This window comes from Pomacea canaliculata, linkage group LG12 (genome assembly GCF_003073045.1).
Source record: "Pomacea canaliculata isolate SZHN2017 linkage group LG12, ASM307304v1, whole genome shotgun sequence".
In the NCBI taxonomy this organism is placed as follows: domain Eukaryota; kingdom Metazoa; phylum Mollusca; class Gastropoda; order Architaenioglossa; family Ampullariidae; genus Pomacea; species Pomacea canaliculata.
In genome coordinates, this window is record NC_037601.1 from 16,189,026 (window position 1) to 16,210,298 (window position 21,273).

Consider the following 21,273-nt stretch of genomic DNA (forward strand, 5'->3'; position numbering starts at 1 on the left):
GTTTCTTATTCTTTTACATAATGCGAGCTATATCTAAGCGCAGCAGATCTGTAACATGATGTCCGATACATGCACACTCAGTTCATGCTGAGACGTAGTCATCATAAAGCGGAGTGCGCTAGTTAACTAGCGTTGATTAGTTTATTCCTTGCTGCTCCTTTGAGGAGCATAGGGCCGCAAGCATTTATTAAGATGTTAAAAAGATCATAAAATAATGGAAACTATCATCCGTTTTTAAATTTCAATCCTTTAGGCGATTAACATGTTTTCAATCAAAACGTCTTTGAGTCGGTAATGGCTCGAGATTGCTTCCCTTACATGTCGCTCTCGTGAAGTAAGGCGAGTTAATTCTTCTACGTCCGCCAGGCGTTTATCGTTTTGAAAACGTACCGCCACTGGTATTTAGAATCGGCTTCATCATGAAGCTTGTAAGGTAAGATTTGCAAAGCCCGTGGAGATATGCTCGGTATTATTGCTGTTGAATATATTTTCTGTGAGCTGATGCATGATCTGGTTGGGAATGGGATATTTTCAAAGTGAAACTGGTATGCGCCTTCTGATTTAGATAGAAAAGGATTTGTTTGGGTACGATTTGGTTAGAATAGGTATTCTAATTAGTATTAAAAAACTTGTTCGTATTAGTTCTGCAACACTTTTATGAAAGCAGGTAATGGCTTTTGTATTTGCATAGCCGAGATTTCGTTTGCGCAGTTATTTAACTACCCCTAGCTGTCTAAAAGTGTTACGTTCCTTTCTTAACATTGCTTTGTCTGCAGGTTTCTTATGAAATTGAGTCATGAAACTGTCACAATTGAGTTAAAAAATGGTACACAGGTTCATGGAACTGTAACAGGTGAGATTTCTTTATGCATTCATGAGTAGTTTCAATTTCCTGTTTCGTTGTTATGATAACAAAAAAGGCTAAAATACTGTCAGTAGATTTCATATATATACATATATATTACAAACTCGCTGTTAATTATGATTTATAGGGTAATCATCATGCTATTAATACCAGATCAGATTAAAAGCATACTTGAAAACGTAATGGATTAGTAATTGTGCAAAGATTGTTGATACTTGAATCGGTGTAAGAACGAAGCAAACATTGCATTTCCAATCTTTCTATAAATGTTGGACAAATGGAAAAGCTGTTTGCTCAACTTGAGCTAAAAATGTTATACAGCTTGAAATCTATGTATACATAACTATTTCTTAAAACTTTTAGGTGTTGTTTGCCAGTGTTTTGTAGTAGCTGTGCAGTGTTACTTAAAATTGCTGTGCTTAGGATTAATGACATTGCATTTTTATTTTTAAGGTGTCGACGTTAGCATGAACACACACCTGAAAGCTGTCAAAATGACAGTAAAGAATCGAGATCCACAGCAGCTAGACTCGTTAAGTATTCGTGGCAACAACATCCGATATTTTATTCTGCCAGATTCCTTGCCCCTAGATACCTTGCTTATTGATGACACACCGCGTGCAAAGGCACGCAAACGTGAAGGCAAAGGTAAAATATGCTATTTTCTGCATTTTTACTTAAAAGCCAACCTGAACTGTTTGCTCCTATTTTTTTCCAGATATCGTTAGATATAGATGCAAGTTTCAGTCTCCAAAACCCGTCCATTAATCATCCTCTACAATTTGCATCTGTAGTCCAAACTGTTGCTCGTTCTCTCACTGTGTTTGGTGTTGACTGCTGGGAACTTTGTAAATGGGACACTAGTGTGACATATGACACCATTACTGGCATTCATTGATTGCAGGTGCAATTTTTAAGTAAATATGACAATTTCTATGATACAAGTAAGCATGAGACTCCCATCTAAGACTGCAAATTGTATATATGCACAGTATGGAAGTAAATTGTATAGACGCTAATCTCATTCATATGCCTTTGTTTTTCTGAGGTTGTGTCAAAATATTTTTTCTTATTCTTCATTCCAATTGACATGTGAATGTAAATACTGGTTTGTTTTTTAAACTTGTTACAGCTTCTATAGGCCGAGGACGGGGTCGAGGCAGAGGCCGAGGACGGGGTGGCCCCAGAGGTGGACGAGGAGGTCCAAGGGGTCGACGCTGAAAGTGATTTTTGTTTTGCTACACATCATCATCCTACCATTTCAGTACCACTGATGATTGTGCACCGTCAGGGACATCTCTAGTGTGGGTCATGTTCCATGTTTCCTAAGCAACCATCTTGGGTGATTGATATCATCTTGCTAGACTGATCCATCTGTCCATTCTCCACCATGCAGGTTTTGAATTGCAAGTGGATGTGTGTGAAGTATGTTTTCTTTCTGGATGCATTGTCAAGCATTTAGAAATTGACATCTGATGGATGGTAGAATGGATGTGCAGAATTTGCATCTTTAATATGATCAATGAACATGTTTAGATATGTATGGATGGAGATGTTTTTGCAACAATTTTTCATATTAGGACAAAAATAAGAGGGACAGTTATGGGCTTCAGTATTATTTTTTCATAAATGGTTTTTATTAATGGATCTTGTTAACCGCATACGTTAAAAATTAGTAAGATTGGTTAATATTGATGTGATGGTCATTGAAAAATCCTGTTGTAGGTACATAAGTGGGAATTTTGAAACTCAGTCAAGATTTTAAGGGACAAAAAAGATTAAGGAGTTTGAACTTTCAGAATGTTGACATGCATTCCAGAGCAATGTAAATCCAAGCACAAGATAGATATTTTTATGAGATGGGAACTCCAGATCCAGGTCATTTACTTTTATATGCATTTAGATTGGTTGCTACAGTAAGATGGCAAGTTACTTTTTACCTGCAATCTTAGATGCATATAGAATAGGTTTAGAAATTGTTGTTTGGGCAATATACTATTAACCTACAAAGGGAAGTTACAAGATGTACAGGTGCAGAAACTATAAGGCAACGAGTCATTTACATGGTGAACATGTTTGATCTTGACCGATTGGGCAATTTAAAATCTTAGATCACCCAGGTCATTCAGAACTAAAGCAATAAAAGTTGTATATTTGCTTTTGGATGCACAACACTAAGAACTTGAAACATTTAGTGTCACTTAGAATTTCTGCATTCCCACTTGTGTGCCAGAGGTGCATGAGGATAGTTAAAATGTAACAGTTAAAACAATGACAAGTCCATATTAGATCCAGTTCTAATAGAGATTATATAGGCATATAGATCAGCACCTTCTAAGAATGGTGTTTCAGAATGCTGAAAAATGTCCTTGAACTTGCTGGTTCTGACCAATGATTAAGAGAGAGTCAATAGTGGTTACTAAAATGTAGTCATAAATCCCATATTCAGGGTCTGAGATTTTATTCTGTTAATTTATACAGAAGACAAAATAAAGAAGTGACCATGATAGTCTTGAAATTTAAACATTTTTGTGAAATGTTTGTAAAGCACACTTTAGACCCACAGATTAAAACTTGTACCAGCTAAGTCGAATTAAACCTTCATACTATTGGCAGCAATTTTGCAAGTTGGGCTTTGTTGTAAATAATTCGCGTGTCAGTTTTATATGGCTTGTTGTGTTTAGAGTTTACTAAATTTGTCTTTAAATGCTGCATTTAGTAATAAATTGTCTAATAAGCAAATGATTCGTTTCATTCAGAAAAAAATGTAGCTTCGTTTTTGGGGTTTTTTTACTTTCTTTCTCCACCTTGAGCTTGAAGACTTTCACTTTCTGATTACTGTTAAACTTTTACTGTTAGCTGTGTATTGTGAAGAGATGTGCTCTTGATATAAATTGAATGTTTAAGGTGTAAATTGAGTAGGGAACTGATCCTCTGCTCCCGGAAGCATTAGGGACGACCGACGTCAGACCAAAGCGCTCTTTGCTTAGACACTTGAATCCATGAAGTGGGAAGGACAACACTGGTAACTGCTGTATCATTCTTTCGATCTATGAAGGAGAGAAAAGGGATTGAGAGTCGAAAACAGGTTAACTGGAGCACCTCTGGAATTACAGCAAGGCAGTGTTATGTCTTTGATGAGAAGAGGGTTCGCGACAAGAAACGCTACTCGTCGACTCATTTTAGCTAGAGCATGTAGTGGATTGCTTCCCTTTGTACACGTCTGTTCGGTAGGTACGATTTGGTGGTACGTACCTACACTTTTCAGGTCTTAACCTGTGCACCCAGCATTTACAACAGTAAAAAAAAACACTGGCGCGTGTTTCATTATTTTAATTTAAAAACAATTTTGGATATCATAAAATTCTTTGGGGAGCCTCTGCCGTACACAAGCTAGCACACCATAGGCGATATGACAACCGAACCACAACATTAACTGGATCACAGATTGAAGTCACGTGAATGTGCACAGTTTCGAGGGGGCAGTGCAGATACACAGATTTATTAATGGTGGGCGAAGTGATGTACATGGTGGAATGCTTTCAGAAGTCAATATACAAGTAACGACAATTTTTGTTCCAGTGACAAAATATGAGTATGTGTTGTAGATACGTATCTTGTGGAGGCAAATTATTGTTTACGAAGTGTTTGAGACTCGTCTCCTCTCAACCACTCTTTTTTTCCCCAGCCTTCCCCATGTCTATTCTACACTTAATTACCACTCGTGGGATGCAGTGACTGCAAATAAGCTGTCGACACTCAGAGAAGAAAAAAAGTACACGCGATAAACTTCCTAGTGGAGTGAAACGGATGCAGATTCCTTATCGTGGATATAAAAATTAAAATGATCAAGCTGTATAAATTGATATCTCAAGCAGGGAAATCAAGGTCTTTGCATTCTTCAAAACAAAAATTATGCTGGAAAAAGGCGGTCGATAGAGTCGGTGTCAGTTCCATGTGACAGTCGAGATACAGATTAGCGCGTTGCATGCACAGGCAACAGCACTGGCATTATAGCTGCCTCGCAATAATGCTGCTCTACAGTGAAAGAAATATTTCTTCTTTTTTTTTTTTTTTTTTTTGATTTAAAAAAAAAAATTCTGAGGAAGAAAGGCTTAAAGACTAGAGGGGATATTTTCATTGTTTCTTGAGGACATTCTTTAAAACTTATTATTAAAACTTAATCATACTTATCTAGGATTCAGGTCCATACCATGCTGCAGATGCCAGAGAAAAAAAATTTGCTTTAAGCTATATAAACTACTGCGAAATAAAAGATTGCTGCTGATGTTCGAGAAACAGTGAATATGTCATTCAAAAGCCAGAGGTCCTAGAGCTAACAATGATATGTACGAGCAGAGTGAACGATAAGGTGTGTAACGCAGGTTTGTTACTACTTATCACAAGGGACAGGGTTTCATAAGATTGTCGTACAAAAACATTAACGTGGTTTGCATTTTTTAAAAATAAAGTTACAGATTTAGGAACTTGTTTGACAATAGGAGCACATCTGGTGAACTAAGACATGTGTGTGTCGTGGATGGTAATTTCAAATTCGATGACTAGTCTAATTTTGTGGCGTAAATTTAGATAAAGATCGTACCGTCTAAACAGGCACACAAGCGAGCGCGCTTGTGTTCTCGTTAATATTTCTTTTCTTTCTCGATATTATTACACAGTACGGATGTTTGTGCACTTTCTCCCCAAACGTATGTTCTTGTCCCTGGTCTCTATAGCTTGGTAATACGCCCTAGCTGATAACGGATCAAAATAAGTCCCAAAATGTTTTCTAAAAGTTAAAAAATGGCAATAAAAAACAATCTAAAAATTATTTAAAGAAAGAATGTTATTTAGTTACATCCAAGATGTTTAACTACTGTTTTTAAAAAATTATAATTGCTCCATTACCTAAAGGCCGCAGAAATCGTGAAATGTGATTCCCTTTTCTAGGGCACTCATGTGTCAGGCAATTACCTCTTCTTTTTTCACTCTTTCGTCTGCTCTGAATGCTACTAAAATTATAGATGTTTTCTTCCTTAAAGAATTAAAATCTATTGAATATTTTGTTTGTAATTTTGTTTTTTCGTCGCCACGGCATGCACCTTCCTACCATCACCAGCGGCACAAGACAGCGGCTCCAAAAGTCTCAAAGGCCAAACTTATTCACCCTCTTTCAACTTCAAGCCATTCACTCATTTGCGAAGACACACTCAAAAAATGTCTGTTGCGGTCTACGTCATCATCTGTTCCCGAAGTCCGTTCCTGAGAAAGTCTTTGCAAACTTGTTCTGCGTGTTGAGACTTCAAGGCGAGAGCTGTCAGTATGGAGTGTTCGGAGTCCGCCACAGCAGCCATGTCCAGAAACTGCTGCAACGACTGGAGCCCTTGGATGCCAATGTTCACGTCCAAACCTGAACAGACACACACACACCCGCATACGTGAAAATATTAAATCAGTGCAGTAAGTGATAGCGTCTTCTCAATCGTCTACACTCTACAGCTTGTGCCAAGCAATGCTAGGGAAAAACTTCACAGCCAGACTTTGTTTCCAATAAATGTTTTGAATTTGTATAGCTTCAGCAACACAAGCCATGAACGATCAAAACAAATGATTAGCCCATAATTAACAAGTTTCTCAGTTCTAGTAAACACGTTAAAATTAATATGGTTAATCTTGTCAAAGTAGGGGTAAGAAGGGGACTTTTTGTAATTTCTTCTTTTCATTCAGTTTGTTATATTAACACTCATTATAAATCTATAAATGATAAATCTTTTCTGTTTGCGGAATACTTCTTTCATACAAGTTTGATACTTATTGTGCACTATTATTTAGTTGTTTCTGCGCACACAGACATGAAAACAGAAAACAAAAAATCTTTCCTAGTGGCGTTAGCTAATGGAGCTAAACTCGAAGAGCTGTCTGGGCTAGGCAAGCAGCTGCAGTGCTGCCAAGACTCGAAATTCGGTCTGAAATAATCTTTACGTCCTTTATTTTCAGACTGATCTTAATAGAAGGACACAATAACTTTAGCTCCCTCCATAAATTCTAGAATTCTGCGTGCTTATCTCCGCTGGAATGCTTCAGTCGATCTCTAGGCATTTGTCCCGGCAGTTGCGAGTTAAACACAACCTGCCATCTGGCACGTGATCATTGCAACTGAGAAGCTGGTCGGAGAGTCTAGGGAGCTCGTCATGATGACAATAAGACTAACGAGGAGGCTGTAAGGAAGTATCTGACCGAAAAGTGGGCAAAAAAAAACCCCTAGTTCAAATCAAACATCAGAAGGAGAATGCAAGTAATTCTGAAAGGAAGAGGGCTGGATAGCCAACGATGATATCCTTGGAAACCATGAACGACGAAGACAATGTTTGCTATTCGTTAGTGACTCTTCCAAATAACCGATTTGAGGCTCATAAAAGATGTGAGGACTAGTGATGCTGGAAATGATGGTCATTCCAACAGAAAAACCTCGATTACGTGTGCGATGCCTAAAATGAAGCAAGTCAGGTACTACACACTTAGAAACCGCTTTTTTCTTGTTGTTTAGTTTTGACATTGACAAAGTGAAACAGGCATGTTAAAAAAGATCCAAGTGTATGTTTGCTGTGGATCATTTGTGATAGGTGTTCTTCCTTATATTCTGTAGAATGTAAGCAGTTACGACTCACCCGTATTGATGTTATAGCACCGGGCTGCCTCTCCTTCCGCGACGACAAAGATGTCCATGTCTTGAAAGTATGCCGCCGTTTCCAGGCGTTGCGAAAGTTTTATTTCAAACAACCTGGGGCTGAACTTCATGTGCTTCAGGGCATAGGAATCACTCAAGGTCGATTCGCTTTCGCTCTTGTAAGTGTTGAAGCATTTGAGGAAAATGTTGCGCATCATCTGAAAACATCATGCAATCGGTGGTTAAATAAAAATAAAATTAATATTAAACGGGAAGATATTAAAAACGTCTTAAAATATCAATATTGAATAGTTGGATGATCTAGAAGTTCACTTTGAAATACTATTACAGTAATTCTGCAGTGTTACTTTGTTAGAAGCTGATTAAAGTTACATATCTTTGGAGCAAAACACCATTATAAAACAAGTTACTAACAAGACGCGCTGATGGGGACAGAATTTCCTATTGCCTGAGAGAAAAGATTTTTCTTCTTTCCTGCCGTTGCGGCATTTTCGGGAACTCATTAGCTAGCAAACTAAAAAGACAACTAAGTTTGGATCTTTTACTAGCACAGCAGTTTATGTGCATTTGCCAGGCGGTGACAGATGGCTCTGAGCAATCGCTTATCTCTCCGATGAGACATCTCATCCCTTTCGGACGAGACAAACAAATCTGCATGGTAAGCTGTAGCAATCGGTCAGCTATAAGGTCGAGTGAAGCAAATATCCTAAAATAATTTTTAAAACGGGTGTTACAAATTAAATATGGTAATTGTCTGTGCGAGGTGTCTATGAGACTAACGCAGGCCTTGGCACAGTAGATTAAGGACCCGAAACGAGCCATTGACGACGACATAGGCGCATGGGACTTATGCTTCGTCGCTCAATTTAAATACGGGACAACAACCATCTTACTCTTCTGTAACAACGGGTCTGCACATTAACCAGGCTAACAGACACCATTCATCTGGGATGGGATATGATTAAATGCGATATCCATTTGTAGATGACGATATAACACACCGCAACTACAACCACACACAATCACAATTTCCTCTGGTGTCCATGGAAACGGGCAAAATCACCTTCCCCGCCCCTCCCCGCCACCTCGCGCGCGTGCACACACACACTCACCGATCTGTCGAGGACAACGCGGAGGGCTTTGACAAGCGGCGTCTCGCACTTGGGGATGACCAACGTCAGGTACCTATGGCGTGACGTGCCGAAAATTTTGAGGGAGAAGCCCTGATGGCCGTCCACGTCCCCGCTGTCGGCACCGTACGCTGTCAGGTCAAAGTGCAGATTGTGCTGGCGTCGTTCCCGCAGTGGGATCTGACACTCTGCTGTTCTCTCGAACATCGCAACAGCGCCGTAGAACCTGCAGCACGCGAAACAGCATGACACGTACATCAAATGTTCTTCGAAATGAGTTGAAAAATGGAGAGAAATCCAAGTCAGGCTCTCAGGAAATGGTGGTTCTAAAATGGATCGCATTTTAAAGATAATCCTTGTGATAAGAAACACGCGACTACAGACCGACATGATCACGTGTGGCTCTGCGTGAACCAGCGCGGAGTTAGTGACATCAGTTTGAATGTCAAGTTTTCCATCCAAAGTGGCCGTTCAGAAGTTTTATATTTCGGGAAAGGTCAAATTTAATTAAATAGTAAGGAACGTGGAGAGGACGCCTGTCAAATGTGATTAGTAAAAGGTAGAGATGTTATTTGGTTTTATGAAGGGCTTTCTCTCCATTTCCTTTGCCATTTTTACAAATTTTGTCATTTGGGGAAAAAGCTATAGCATACCTTTTACATGCGAGAAGATATTTAGAAGGAAAGAGAGAAGGGGAAAAAGAGATCACAAAGAGAGATTATCTTTCGTTTTTGTCGCCGAGGGATGTTAAGTAAAAATAACAATGACAGTTAATGTTGCGATAAAATGTAACGAAGCTGGGAGAAAGTGTAAAGATAGGAGGAAGGAAAACGGCGATGAAATACCTGCAGGAATGTTGGGTGTACTCGTCGCTGAGTCCTAGGTGGCGCCCCGTTTGTCCGTTAGCCCCATCACAAGCGATAACCATCTTCCTTCCTTCCAAACCTTCAAGCTCGCGTAGACACTCTCGGGTAAACTGTAGAGCAGGAGAAGAAGGAACACAACTGGTTTAGCAGATAAAGATGCATAAACAAACTACATTTCACTCACAAACGGAGGGGCCAGCTTTGGGGGAGGGAGGCTATAGGCGTTTGTTATTATGTGTAAAGTGGTACGAAGAGTTTGGCAGTCCTCTACAACATCATTAAAGATCCAATTATTGCACTTAAAGAAATCAACATAAAGCAGACAAGGAAGGAGTGAGGAAATGAAAATAGATACTAAGAACATATAAATAGATCCGGGCACAGTAAACAGGAGAAACGAATAGGCGCGGGGTTAAAAGTCGAGGAAACCAGATAAATTGAAGAGCGTCAGTAGACAAGAAAATCGATGTTCTCTGGGAACAGTGTGACTACAAAGTGGAAACATGTGCAAAGACAGATCATCGATCGTTAAGGCCTTCTCCGACTGCAATCCGTTTGATAATAAGCTGGTTTAGTTTATCTCATGATTCTAGTACCAAGACTTGGATCTGGAACCCACCTGAAATGAGGTGAAATCGTTCAAACTACGTATTCACTATGTATTAAAATGCATTCACGAACGAATCCATGGTGAAGTTCAGTTTGAGGTTGTGAGACTAAACTTTTCATGAGAGTGAGAACTGCGCAGTTGATGTGTGACATGGTTCTAGTCTCATAACAGCAATGAACAAATTATACACAAAAAGTAGAGCGAACGAGTAATGTGAATGACAGCTAGAGGAAAGAGGGAGCTGTAAAAAGCAGCCCGCACTTCACGTAGAATGAGCGAGGAGTTGCACGAAGACACCGGGGAAAAGGTCCTAGTCCTTTGTCCATGGCGGTTCCGTGGTAAGCCGCGCGACTCAAATTCGCCTCGTTGTCTCCGCGATGTCTAGACGTCTGGCCAATGACAGAAGTCGATGGAACGACGTTCAGAAACGGCCCGAGTGCGACGTCATTTACCCAGAGCGTTAATTTCGAGAAGCGCGCGAGGTGTCGTGGGTGTCATACATGGTGGCCACTTCCAAGAACTCCGCTTCTAATGCGTCCCCCCTTCCTTTCCTCTGCCTATCCGGCACCAATGATGGTGTGGTGTTCTTGGACCTCAGATATAATTCACTTACAGTCTGTAACTCCATTCTTCTTTCTTCTGTTTCCTGGCTTCTGGGTAAAGGACGAGAAGTGGATATGGAGGGAAGTGTGGGATTCGTGATGGGTACGAAGAGGTCATGAAAGTGCTTCATCAGGAGTGACGTTGCGCGAGGCAGTGTTCTGAAGCCAGTAGTAACATTGCACGCAATGGATTGAATCAAGACAACACTTCTTAGCAGATTTGGTATTAAATTATTCTGCCCAATCAAGATACGATTTCCCCAAATCTGAGGTATACGCATACAAGTATCACCATTCACACACAGAAAGAGGTTAAACTAGTGAGGTCACGGTTGCACACAAATAAGCCCAATTAACATAAATTCCCAGATCTTCTGGTTAAAAGCCTTGACAAGTGTCTGCTTTAACCTCTTTCTGTGTTTAGCGATGTGTATATGCATATAACTCAAATCCAAAATGGTGAGAATATTCATCCAGACTATCTTGCACCACGCTTTGACCCTGTCATTAGGAACAAATGCATCATACTAAACTTTACTTTAGAAGTCCTATACAAAATTTCCAACTTCACACCCCTTACAACGGGAGTGGGGGAACATTTTTTCCTCCAAAGGTCATTTTAATCATTTGTAACATTAATATCATTCGTGGGGCATACAGAATTGTCTACCTAAAAATAAGCCTGCTGTACTTGGTCAAGCTGAAGTTTCGCTACAGTATGTTAACACTTTTGCAACGTGTGTAGTCCCAGCCTGCCTTGCACTTCTGTCCTCTGAGTCACCACAATGCGTAGTGTCGTAATTAGAGGCACAAAAATATCTCTGGTCCGGTGAAAAGCATAGCGAAACAACTGCTTGGAGTATGTTTATAATTAGCAAGTTTGTAAGTATACACTAACAAGATCTTCCTTTTCCTAATGCACAGTTTCCTGTTTGTTGCTGTGCAGCAAAAGTACATGAATATAATATTCATTACTATTTAGTAGACACACATAACTCCTTATTGCTGCTAAGAATTTATGGCATTTACAAAGTTTCTATGCACACATGCTACACACCCAGACATGTTTGCACATGCACAAATAAACTCAGAAACCCAACGAATTTTTACCAGCCAAAGCTTTTTCATTAGCTCATCCTTAGAAATCCATGAAAGGATTATGTAGGACACTTGTAGGTCTGGACTGTACACTGAGCTACACGTGAACCAACGCTGCCGAAGAACGCTACACGTATCAACACAATATCATTAAGCCGGAAGTGGTCTACTATCGGCTTGGGGTGAAGGTCACTTTTGCATAATTCTCTGAAATCGTCCACACAGGCCACACACATATGTGTAGAAGCTTATATGTCTGTCTCGTCATGTGCTCGTGTGTGTCCTTGTCTATCCCGTCATGGACGTTTCTCGTCCCTCAAAATTTACGCTATTATTATTCACTCAATATGCATCAATATTGCTATGAGAAAATCTTGAAATCTGCGATTGCCTTGGCGGGCTGGACATTCCCCACCCATGTCTTACAATAGTCATTACGCACTATTTCTATTGTTCTGTCAGCCTGGGTGTCTGCCAGCTGTCAGCACATCGACCTTTTAAAATTCCCTGCAGGCTTTTATTTTCAATTTAAACTCCAGCCACGCCTTACAAGAAAAATGCAGTAACAGATCTATATAACGAAGACGATAAGTTTCAGATTCCTACGAGCAAAAGGCATGCAATCGTGTACTAGAAGAAATAAAACCAAGCCTTCCAGGATGCAGGCGGCAAAATGGAGTGACGCCTAGGAAACTATCTCTTTTCGCCGATTATTGATTATTGATTCTCACTTCACAACTCACTGTTTTAGTTCGCTCATAAAGCTGTTTTGCACAGCAAGCGTGGCCCGCTAAACCCTGACAGAATAATACATCTCTTGAAGTATCATGCCAAACAGACTGCTGTCACTGCTCATGGCGGTAGTCCCTAAGAAAACGAGAAAAGATGACAGCAATATAAGCCATGCTTTTCTAACAACTGGTACACGCAAGAAATGTGTTTAAACAATTAGCACAACTGGCTCTTGGAGAAGCAGATAAAAGCTTTCCACTTAATATTCATAACTAATTTAATAATTATTATCATCACCAGTGTTTAATCTTTACAACTTAAAACAATTTATAAATAACCTTTGCAAATAAAGCTACGTTGATTGTGAATTCTTATGATAGAAGACGTAACCTTTAGTCATTATAAAGAAAGGTGGTGATAGGGTGTGTGTGTGTTCGGCGACAGACTAATTAGGCTTCACTAACAGATTGATCCAATGAAACTGTAACCGCTATAAATAAATAAAAATTAAAAAGTTGGCTTGTATAGACTTATCCTCCCCTGTAGACAAGGTCAAGGCGGGTCACAACTGGCAGATGGTGTGACGTGAACATAATATGACGTCAGAACAAAATGACGGCTCTCCAGGCCAAAAGTCAGCGTCTACACTAGTTGACGTGTAAACATATGACGTCAGAACGAAATGACGGTACTCCAGGCCAAAGGTCAGCGTCTAGACACGACACGAACACAATCCGCAGGCCATACTAAGATTATATGCGCCTCTCTGCTATGACACCCTCTCTCATTACACCCGCAGCCGTCACGCCCTTCACATTAAATACAACCAGAACGAACAACTGACGGTTCCTACAATTCCTGTTTTTCTTCAGAAGCCAGAAAGTATTTAAGTGTCAAAAAGACAAAGAGTTACACGAGATGTTTTCTATACATTTTCGTAGACATCTAATAAAAACTTCGAGACGGCTGAGTTCTGAGGGCTTATTTACCCTGCAAAAAGGTTTCCATGCTGACAGGGCATTGGGCGTTGGATCTTTACACTAACAGATGAACGGCTTTTATACTAGATGCTGCTGTTGTCCGGTAGGCCCGAATGGAGGATCTACGAGTCTCCCATCTATACAATCTGGTTCATAGCAGGCAGGTCTTTAGAAAAATAGCCCGCAGAAGTCGTAAGCCTGTCTCTGAACTAATAGGAAGATTGATAAATTATATTTGCATTGTATTGTGAATAATAAGCAATCAGTTGACACTCCTCAGATAATACAATGCAAAATATCTTTATTAAATTTTTTCAGGAAATGTTTTGTCTGCCATATATTTATTATCAAAGATGAAAACGTTCCCGGGGTATATTTAAATATAAAAATAGCAGCCAATAAACAAATAGAGCTGAAAAAGTTAATTTTCTATAAGTCTTTGACAAGATATTTACGTTGTTATCATTATGACCAAGTTATTCACCGTAAGCTGACACAAACAGATATTAAATAATCCATATCAAACTTCTAACCATTACCTCAAACAGGTTTGGCAGGTTTGAAGTCTAGAGACAGCAGCTCAGTCTGGATAAATAACTCGAGATCTCTTGCAAAGCTTCCAAGCAAGATAGTCTTCTCGCCAACCATGCATAGGCATGTTATGATACATCGGATGCCAGTGACTGCTCAACAGCAAAAATGTTGTCCATGCTGTAGCGACATGTCAAAAGGGTTCGTTCAAACGACCTAGGTATCTAAGAAAACTTTATTTTTCTGCTGACGCCGCTTTGCTCGTTTGAACTTGATCGACAACTAATTAAATTTTCAGTGTTTTGTCTAGCATTGTTTGAGGCCTTACAAAAATCTGGTTAATTAGAAAAGAAGAAAACGGAAGTGGAATGTGCAGATTACAAAATCATCTAGATCGCTCAGGCAGACAATGAATAACGAAAAAGAAGAAAACAAAACTAGGCAGACAAAAGAAGGAATAGATTAATCTACTGGGTAGGCCTTTCGCTGTTGATCACAGAGAAAGAAAACCGAGAGAAATGTCATGAACTGATGGTAATATTGAGAAGGTGTCCACATCTTTCCCCGAAGAGCTAGTGCTAAAAGGGTGAAGAAGGAGAAACATTCTAGAAACTTTCAATACACTTAGTACTTCTGGCAGTAGATGGATACTCATCATCTCTCAGGGGAGTCTGTGGTGAGTATTTCTGGAATTTAGAGGGTTTTGAGAACATTCTTTAACGTGTGGTGCACCCTACGTGCCTTGTTTTCGTTTAGAATTGAGCGATCTGGTCCCGGTTGTGCTAGCAGGTCTTTAGTCTTCCGTCTCGATCAGTCTCAAACAAAGCCGACTTTACGAATTATTGTTTTGGTCTGTATCTGAAATAATACGAGCTGCCTTAAATAATTTTGAGACATAATAAAAAAAAATAAAAGAAGTTATGTGAAACGATAAACACACGAGACTTAAGCTTTCAGATGTCGAAAGACGTATTCACATAAGAGCTGTGAAATAATCTTGTGTTGTTCCCTTCTCCATTTGATAGAAGCCTGCACTTGTATTGAACCCGTAGAATAATATTTTGCTGCAGAATAATACATTTGATACTGGAGTGGCAAACTCTTGATTTTTTTGCACCAGTTAAAGAGCAGCATAAACGTTCTCTCGCTCTCCTTGAAAAAAGAAATGCATGCAAACCTTTATTTGAAGGGAAGACGAGACGATGAAAATAATGCTGGCAACCAAAAGAAAATGTTTACAAAGATCATAACTATGGAGGGAAGGAAACAATGAAATATTGTCTTTAATGCAAAACGACAAAAATACTTGCCGTTATCAACCTTTAAACAGCATAAAAAGATCTATGAAATTTATAAAAGGTTTTTATCTGAATATATTTTATTGCCCTTACACTTTTACACCGTCTCCTATGATATTTGATTTTGATGTATTCAAGTTTGTCTTTTTGGTAGCGAAAGCAGCGTGGTGATAGTTAAGGACTCTCCTCGTTTTATTTACGGTTTAAAGGAAAAATATGTTAGACAAGATCCTTAAAAAATACAGGTCTGACATCAGACTGCCTCCCTGCAATCTCGGTTTTAAACAAACTGTGATGCACGCCTTTTTATTTAAGGACATCCTTCCAACAGCAGGGTTACATCGGAATTCACACCAGGTGGCATTCGCACTTCTGCACACTTCCGCCCACAGAAGTGTTTAGTTATAAAATTACTCTAAAATCTGAGGGTAATTATGATAACCATTTCCTTTAGTGCCCACCATTCTGATGAAAAGTTGTGCTCAGAACATGCTCCGTCAGTCGTGCATACGCATAACGCACACGCACATGCATGTGGAGAAACGCACGCACATTCACCCGAACAGAAGTCTGCTTATGTTAGCGTTATCAACGACAATGACCATCTTTATTAATCCCAGTGGACAATTATACTCAGGAAGTGTGCTCAAATAAAAAAAAACAAACAACAAAAAACAAACAAAACAAAACAAAACAAAAGAAGTGCTAGTTACAAGAGAATAAATGATAACAAGATATAAAAGCCGGTTTAACCAGAACGACGTTCTTGGCACAACAATGTTCATCGCATTAATACATAGCAAGTCCTTTTACTGCATTTTGATCCTACATTTACGGGTTGCAAATCCCTGTCAGCTAAATCTGCTTTCTTTTCGAGTATCTGACAACAGCTGCTGATTCAGGTACTGATATTTATGTGCCGTTTCTTAATTCTGTTCTCAATACTATGTGGGTCAAGACGAAGGGAAAGTTATTATTAATTTCGATGCGGAATATCGAAAGAGAACCCCCAGACGTCCCACTGAAGAGCTGTTTCTGCTCTAGACTGCAAACACTTAGCGATGTCGTAGGCCATCTCAAGTGACACGGAAGTGACTGAGTGCTACACGGCAAGGATTGGGGTCGATTGAGGTTGCTCCAAGTGCAGTCTAAACAACAGGCTTCCAAAGATGTATGGTTGTGTTGACAACACGGGTCAGATGACCTCAGACGGCACAGGCCTCTGAAGTGAATTTCTTACTTCGGGCTCTTTCATCTCATAGTCGCTACAAGTCTGACCTGTGGCAAACCTTGTCGACATGTGTCCTTGGCACAGTTCCTTGGTCCCTCGTAGCAGATAATTAACAAAAATCTATTAGAAAGGATTACGCACATCAGTGTTTCACGTATTATAAGTGACTTCATCACCCATTAATTTGAAGCTTTGTATTATGATTGTTTTGTAGATAGGGGTGATGTATGGATATTGCATAAATATAAATTAAGTACATCTCTCTTTCCTAATAGAGATGTGTTGTGGTGTTCTTTCGTTTTACCATTGAATTCAAATGGCGAAAACAGCAACAGCAACAAAAAAAACAAAACAAAAAACAAAAAAAAAACCAACAGGATAACGCCCAGTCTGCATTGACTACAAAGAAAGTAGCTAATGTCCTGTCAGCATTTACCATGCTCCCGTATCCTTGGTGATTAAACATTTAGTAAGGAAACTCCCACCTGGCTGATCAGGCACCTGCACGTCTCTCCCTGGTAACCCCATGATAGATATGTATACAAGTGTGTGTGCATGTGCACAAGTAGAATCTGGTCTGTTACACGAAAGACACCCATGTAGAATAACATTGTATGCAAAACTTGAAACGTTAAGCGGACATTTGTGAGGAAAAGCAAGAATACTTTAACAGTACGGTTGGAAATGCATCAGTAACAGCGCTACGTCTGCTGCTATTGTCGGGTTTGAGATAGAACAAGTTCCATAAGTGTCTCTTTCGTTATCAACTTTTCGCAGGAAATTAGCTTAAGTGGTAAAGTGCACTCTATGCCAAAAGGAAATGCAATTTTATTAAAGATGTTCATTCTCTGAAGTACTAGATACAACATGCAGGTCACCTATCTGAACGCTTTATCACAGCCAGGAAAAAGCCCTGAAACAGGCTAAAACGCAGAAGGTGGTGTAAAGTAAAATGTTCGTAAACGAAATAAATATCCTTTTGGATTGAAATTAGTCAGCAGGTCTGAAAGCAGCTGCATTCTTAATCAATTTCTTCTGATAAATGCAAAGAAACAGGTGTAATTTTAATGATGCGTTTATAGACTTCCGGTGCGCGATGTACAAAACTATCACTTGGTTTGTGTGAGGACTTGCAGACACGAGGATTACCGAGGAACTGATGTATAGCTATCAACGGCTTCTTTGACCTAAAAAAAGAGATAATCGCAGATTTATGGGAAGTGTCTTCCGTGTCATGTTTACTTGCAGTCCAAGTACATCATTAATAGCGAATCCAACGTAAAAGAGGAAGAGGGAGAAGGGGAAGAGCAAAGCAGAGATTTAAAAAACAATTACACCATGGGTTTTGTCTATTTCACTTGTTTATTTTTCTCTACAAAAGGGTACCATCCCAATGTTGAGATAAGCCTGGGTAAAGACTTTGAAATGAATCGCTGGGATTTGTATTTTTTTTATTTTTTTTTTAGGATCAGGTTATTCTGCGGATCGCATTGCTTCCTTTGCATAAAGTTTGCATCTGTGGAGGTGTCGTCCTGCCCAATATGACCTTTCATACATAACTGATTATCGACTCCCTCACGCCAGTTAACTCGATAAAAGCTCAGCAATGCAGCCCAGAATATATGCAGAATATCACGAAAAAAAGTTTAACAACTTTTGTAGTTTCCATATGCGCCACTTTATTTCTTCAAAGAAAGGATGCTACAAAGAAAACCACTGAAAAATAATCAGCTGATGAGTGAGGTTTCCTGGCCAAGAGTCTTTACATTTTCTGGCATCAGGAAACATTTATTCGTGATGCTCAGGAATGCTTCCTACACTCATAACTTGTCTCAAACACGAGAGGATCAACTCGGCGGTTGAGAGCGGGCTGCATGGAAGGTTTTGGTCGAATTTCGATCGAAAGATTTCCACAACGCTTCCTCACCGCGGAAGGAAGAAAGTAGGGGTTGGGGAGAATTGTTGTTTTACGCCGAGCCAGCAACTGCAAGCAGCCAGCCCTTCAAGCAGATGCCAAATGCAGAGAAAGAGGAACGAAGAGAGTAACAAGAAAAAAGTTTTCAGCGAAAGTTTAGCCAAAGGTCAAACTTAAATTCTCGGTGTGATTAACTACAGACCAACCATTTCATTCGAAATTTACCGCAGCGAGCGTAAACAAAGGTTGGCCTCCTGATAAAGATTCTAGAGACCGCGTGGTGGCGTACAGGTTACAGTCTCGCTCAAATACGAACTGTGTTCACAAACGGTGAGCTTTACTCATAACAAAATATAAATTTACTATATTTGAGATAATAAGGATTCCCCCGCCCCCAGTTCTCGAGATACATCGACCGTCATGACCCACATCTTGGGACATTTTGTTCAGAAGCCACAACAGAGGTGGCAGTAAAATGTGCCAAGCGAAATTTTGATTTGATTGATTGATCTTTGTATCCAACCGAATTTTATTGACAATTGAAAGAAATTCTAATTCCAGTTTGAGTCCGTCCGTCCGTCCAGTCAGTAAGTCATATTGATCATCTGATATGATTTGGTCCACTTACCTTAGTACCCAGCCGAACTTCCACTGGCACGGGTAGTCGGTACACAACACTCAGCATATATTCCAAGAACACTCCGAGTCTCGTGAAGAAACACCCGCAGTCCCAGCATCCCTCGATGTTATCGAAGTCTACCCCAAGCTTCCGCAAGAAGCACACGCTCTTGGAATCAAAGGCTATCTGGTGGGGCGTGTTAAACAGCATCTGCTTCCCTTGTTCCTCGTACAGCACTATTTTGGACACTCGACCACTCTTGGCGGCCACCATGAGGGCGGTCAGGCCGACTGGGCCGGCCCCAACGATGACCGTGCACATTCGAGCCTGGCGTTTTCGGTAATTGTCGAGAAGGGTCTTGGTGGCCACAAAGCACGTCACCACGATGGCTGAGATGATCAGCTGCTGGATCGCAAGGACAGACTGTAACATTTTGAATCCGTCTGGATCTTCACAGTTCATTGCAAGCACGAAGGTGGTAAAGCCTGAGCTGCAGAAGGCGGTGTTGCGTGAAATGCACTCACCAGCAATGGATCAGAGGGTTTCTGCAATACCGCTTGACAGACAGGCAGCGTGCAGCCGGCCCAGACACGGCTAAGGTAGAAGAACTGCACTGTTACAGCACAGGAGGTTAGGCATAGTCTTTTTTCTTCTTTTCCTTTCTTCTCCTAACGTAAATAACAAAAGTTTGGCGCTGTCTGCATTTTCCCATGTGACAGCATCCCGCGATAAGGAGAAATTGTGCACGGCGTCCGTTTCTTGAGGAGCTCTGATAATGGCATGGCGCAGCGATATGAGGTCACCGCCAGGAATGAGAGGGCGCCGAAGAAAGAATCTGAAAAGCACGCAGATGAAAGCTTAAGACATGCATCTGTAGAAGCACCTGCACCGTCAAATGTCTTTTTTCTAGCCTCAAACTCAAATTCTTTTATTAAGAATGAAGTAAAAGAGCGACAGTGGGGGAGTGAAGATACCCCCGTGCTGCGCACTGTACTTTTCTAGATGAATTATTTTCACGCCATCTTAGCAGTTATGGGCCGTGAAGGTGCGAAAAATAGAAAAATAAGTCATCTGTTATTTCACTCGCGTTACGGACATGTCTTATGACAACTAGACGGTGTGTTCGCGTACAAAGGGAAGTAAGCAGTGGAGTACGTGACGTGAAGAAGGGGTCGGAAGGGAGGAGAGGGCAGTTTCAAGGGCTGGCGAGAGGACGTGGAAAAGATCCTATTCTCATAATTTTTTTTTTCAAATGGAAATGCTTCTTGAATATGATTTTTAAAATATTTAACAACAAAAAATAACAGAAGAAAACAAAGAAAAAATTTCACTGCTTCCACTGGATGAAAGGAATCTAGACATTTTCTGCTTTCAAATTTAGAATGTACAAACACAAGTTTACAACACACTCGACTGTATAGTAAAGCATAATTATGTTATGATAACTCTAACGGGAGTTATGATAACTCACAAACACAGCAAGTCACCAGAGTATTCCTTTTCACCTGAATTTCTATGTTACACGATGTTTTGGTAAGTAATTTCAATACATTCTACCTTCACACACACACACGTTTCATATATGCTTGCTGAGTTTTGATGTCTTCCAAAACTTCTCGCGTTAAACATACACATTTACAGAGCACGAAACCCCCCTCTTGAGTTCTCAGAGCGCGCGTGCTGAGAACCAGTTACAGTTTGTTTCAGGCCCCGGGCTCTTTCGATTTCTGACAAGTACAAGTCGTTTTCTTTGACATCAGCAGATCTCAGAAAATGACGTTCGCCACCAGGACGCCACGATGGCGTTTGAAACCAATTACTTTTCTAAGAGCGCCAGTTAGACAGACAGCCGGCACCGTCTGACGTAGCTGATGCCGCAGCCGACCAATCTATCTGTCTGATCATTTGTCCTCGCTGAAAGCAAACTAGCTTTCTCGACGACCAGCGGGCTGAAATGATGACCCGAAGGCTTCTAAGGTGACCAGCGATCAGAAGTAGAAGAAATTGGTTAGTCTTCTCTACCCCTTATTTCTTACTTCTGTCCACCCATCCTTCTTTCCTTCTTGTTCGCTCTATGTGTATGTGTGTGGGAGAGTGCGCGCGCTTCT

The 21,273-nt window shown here is 40.3% G+C and overlaps 2 protein-coding genes across 2 annotated transcripts; one reads left to right on the forward strand and one right to left on the reverse strand.

Annotated features, from left to right (window-relative positions):
• Positions 1–296: 296 nt before the first annotated feature.
• Positions 297–3,484, forward strand: LOC112576659 (small nuclear ribonucleoprotein Sm D1-like). Its single transcript, XM_025259280.1, has 4 exons — positions 297–433; positions 777–853; positions 1,319–1,513; positions 1,998–3,484. Exons 1-4 carry the CDS (start codon positions 420–422, stop codon positions 2,084–2,086), a joined length of 375 nt encoding a protein of 124 aa, XP_025115065.1. The 5' UTR covers positions 297–419; the 3' UTR covers positions 2,087–3,484.
• Positions 3,485–4,182: 698 nt separating this feature from the next.
• LOC112576657 lies at positions 4,183–20,000 on the reverse strand. Its single transcript, XM_025259277.1, has 5 exons — positions 19,175–20,000; positions 9,529–9,659; positions 8,666–8,909; positions 7,534–7,750; positions 4,183–6,275 (listed from the first exon to the last, which is right to left on the reverse strand). The coding sequence occupies exons 1-5, from the start codon at positions 19,625–19,627 to the stop codon at positions 6,097–6,099; spliced, it is 1,224 nt and encodes a 407-aa protein (XP_025115062.1). The 5' UTR covers positions 19,628–20,000; the 3' UTR covers positions 4,183–6,096.
• Positions 20,001–21,273: the final 1,273 nt, after the last annotated feature.

Excerpts from the sequence above, each read along its gene's own strand:
- LOC112576659 (XM_025259280.1), top strand. Across the intron at positions 854-1,318 it reads GGTTCATGGAACTGTAACAG|GTGTCGACGTTAGCATGAAC; the intron begins GTGAGATTTCTT and ends TTTATTTTTAAG. Across the intron at positions 1,514-1,997 it reads ACGCAAACGTGAAGGCAAAG|CTTCTATAGGCCGAGGACGG; the intron begins GTAAAATATGCT and ends AACTTGTTACAG.
- LOC112576657 (XM_025259277.1), bottom strand. The coding sequence starts at position 19,627 with ATGAACTGTGAAGATCCAGACGGATTCAAAATGTTACAGTCTGTCCTT. Across the intron at positions 7,751-8,665 it reads GCGTTGTCCTCGACAGATCG|ATGATGCGCAACATTTTCCT; the intron begins GTGAGTGTGTGT and ends TGATGTTTTCAG. Across the intron at positions 6,276-7,533 it reads GTGCTATAACATCAATACGG|GTTTGGACGTGAACATTGGC; the intron begins GTGAGTCGTAAC and ends GTGTCTGTTCAG.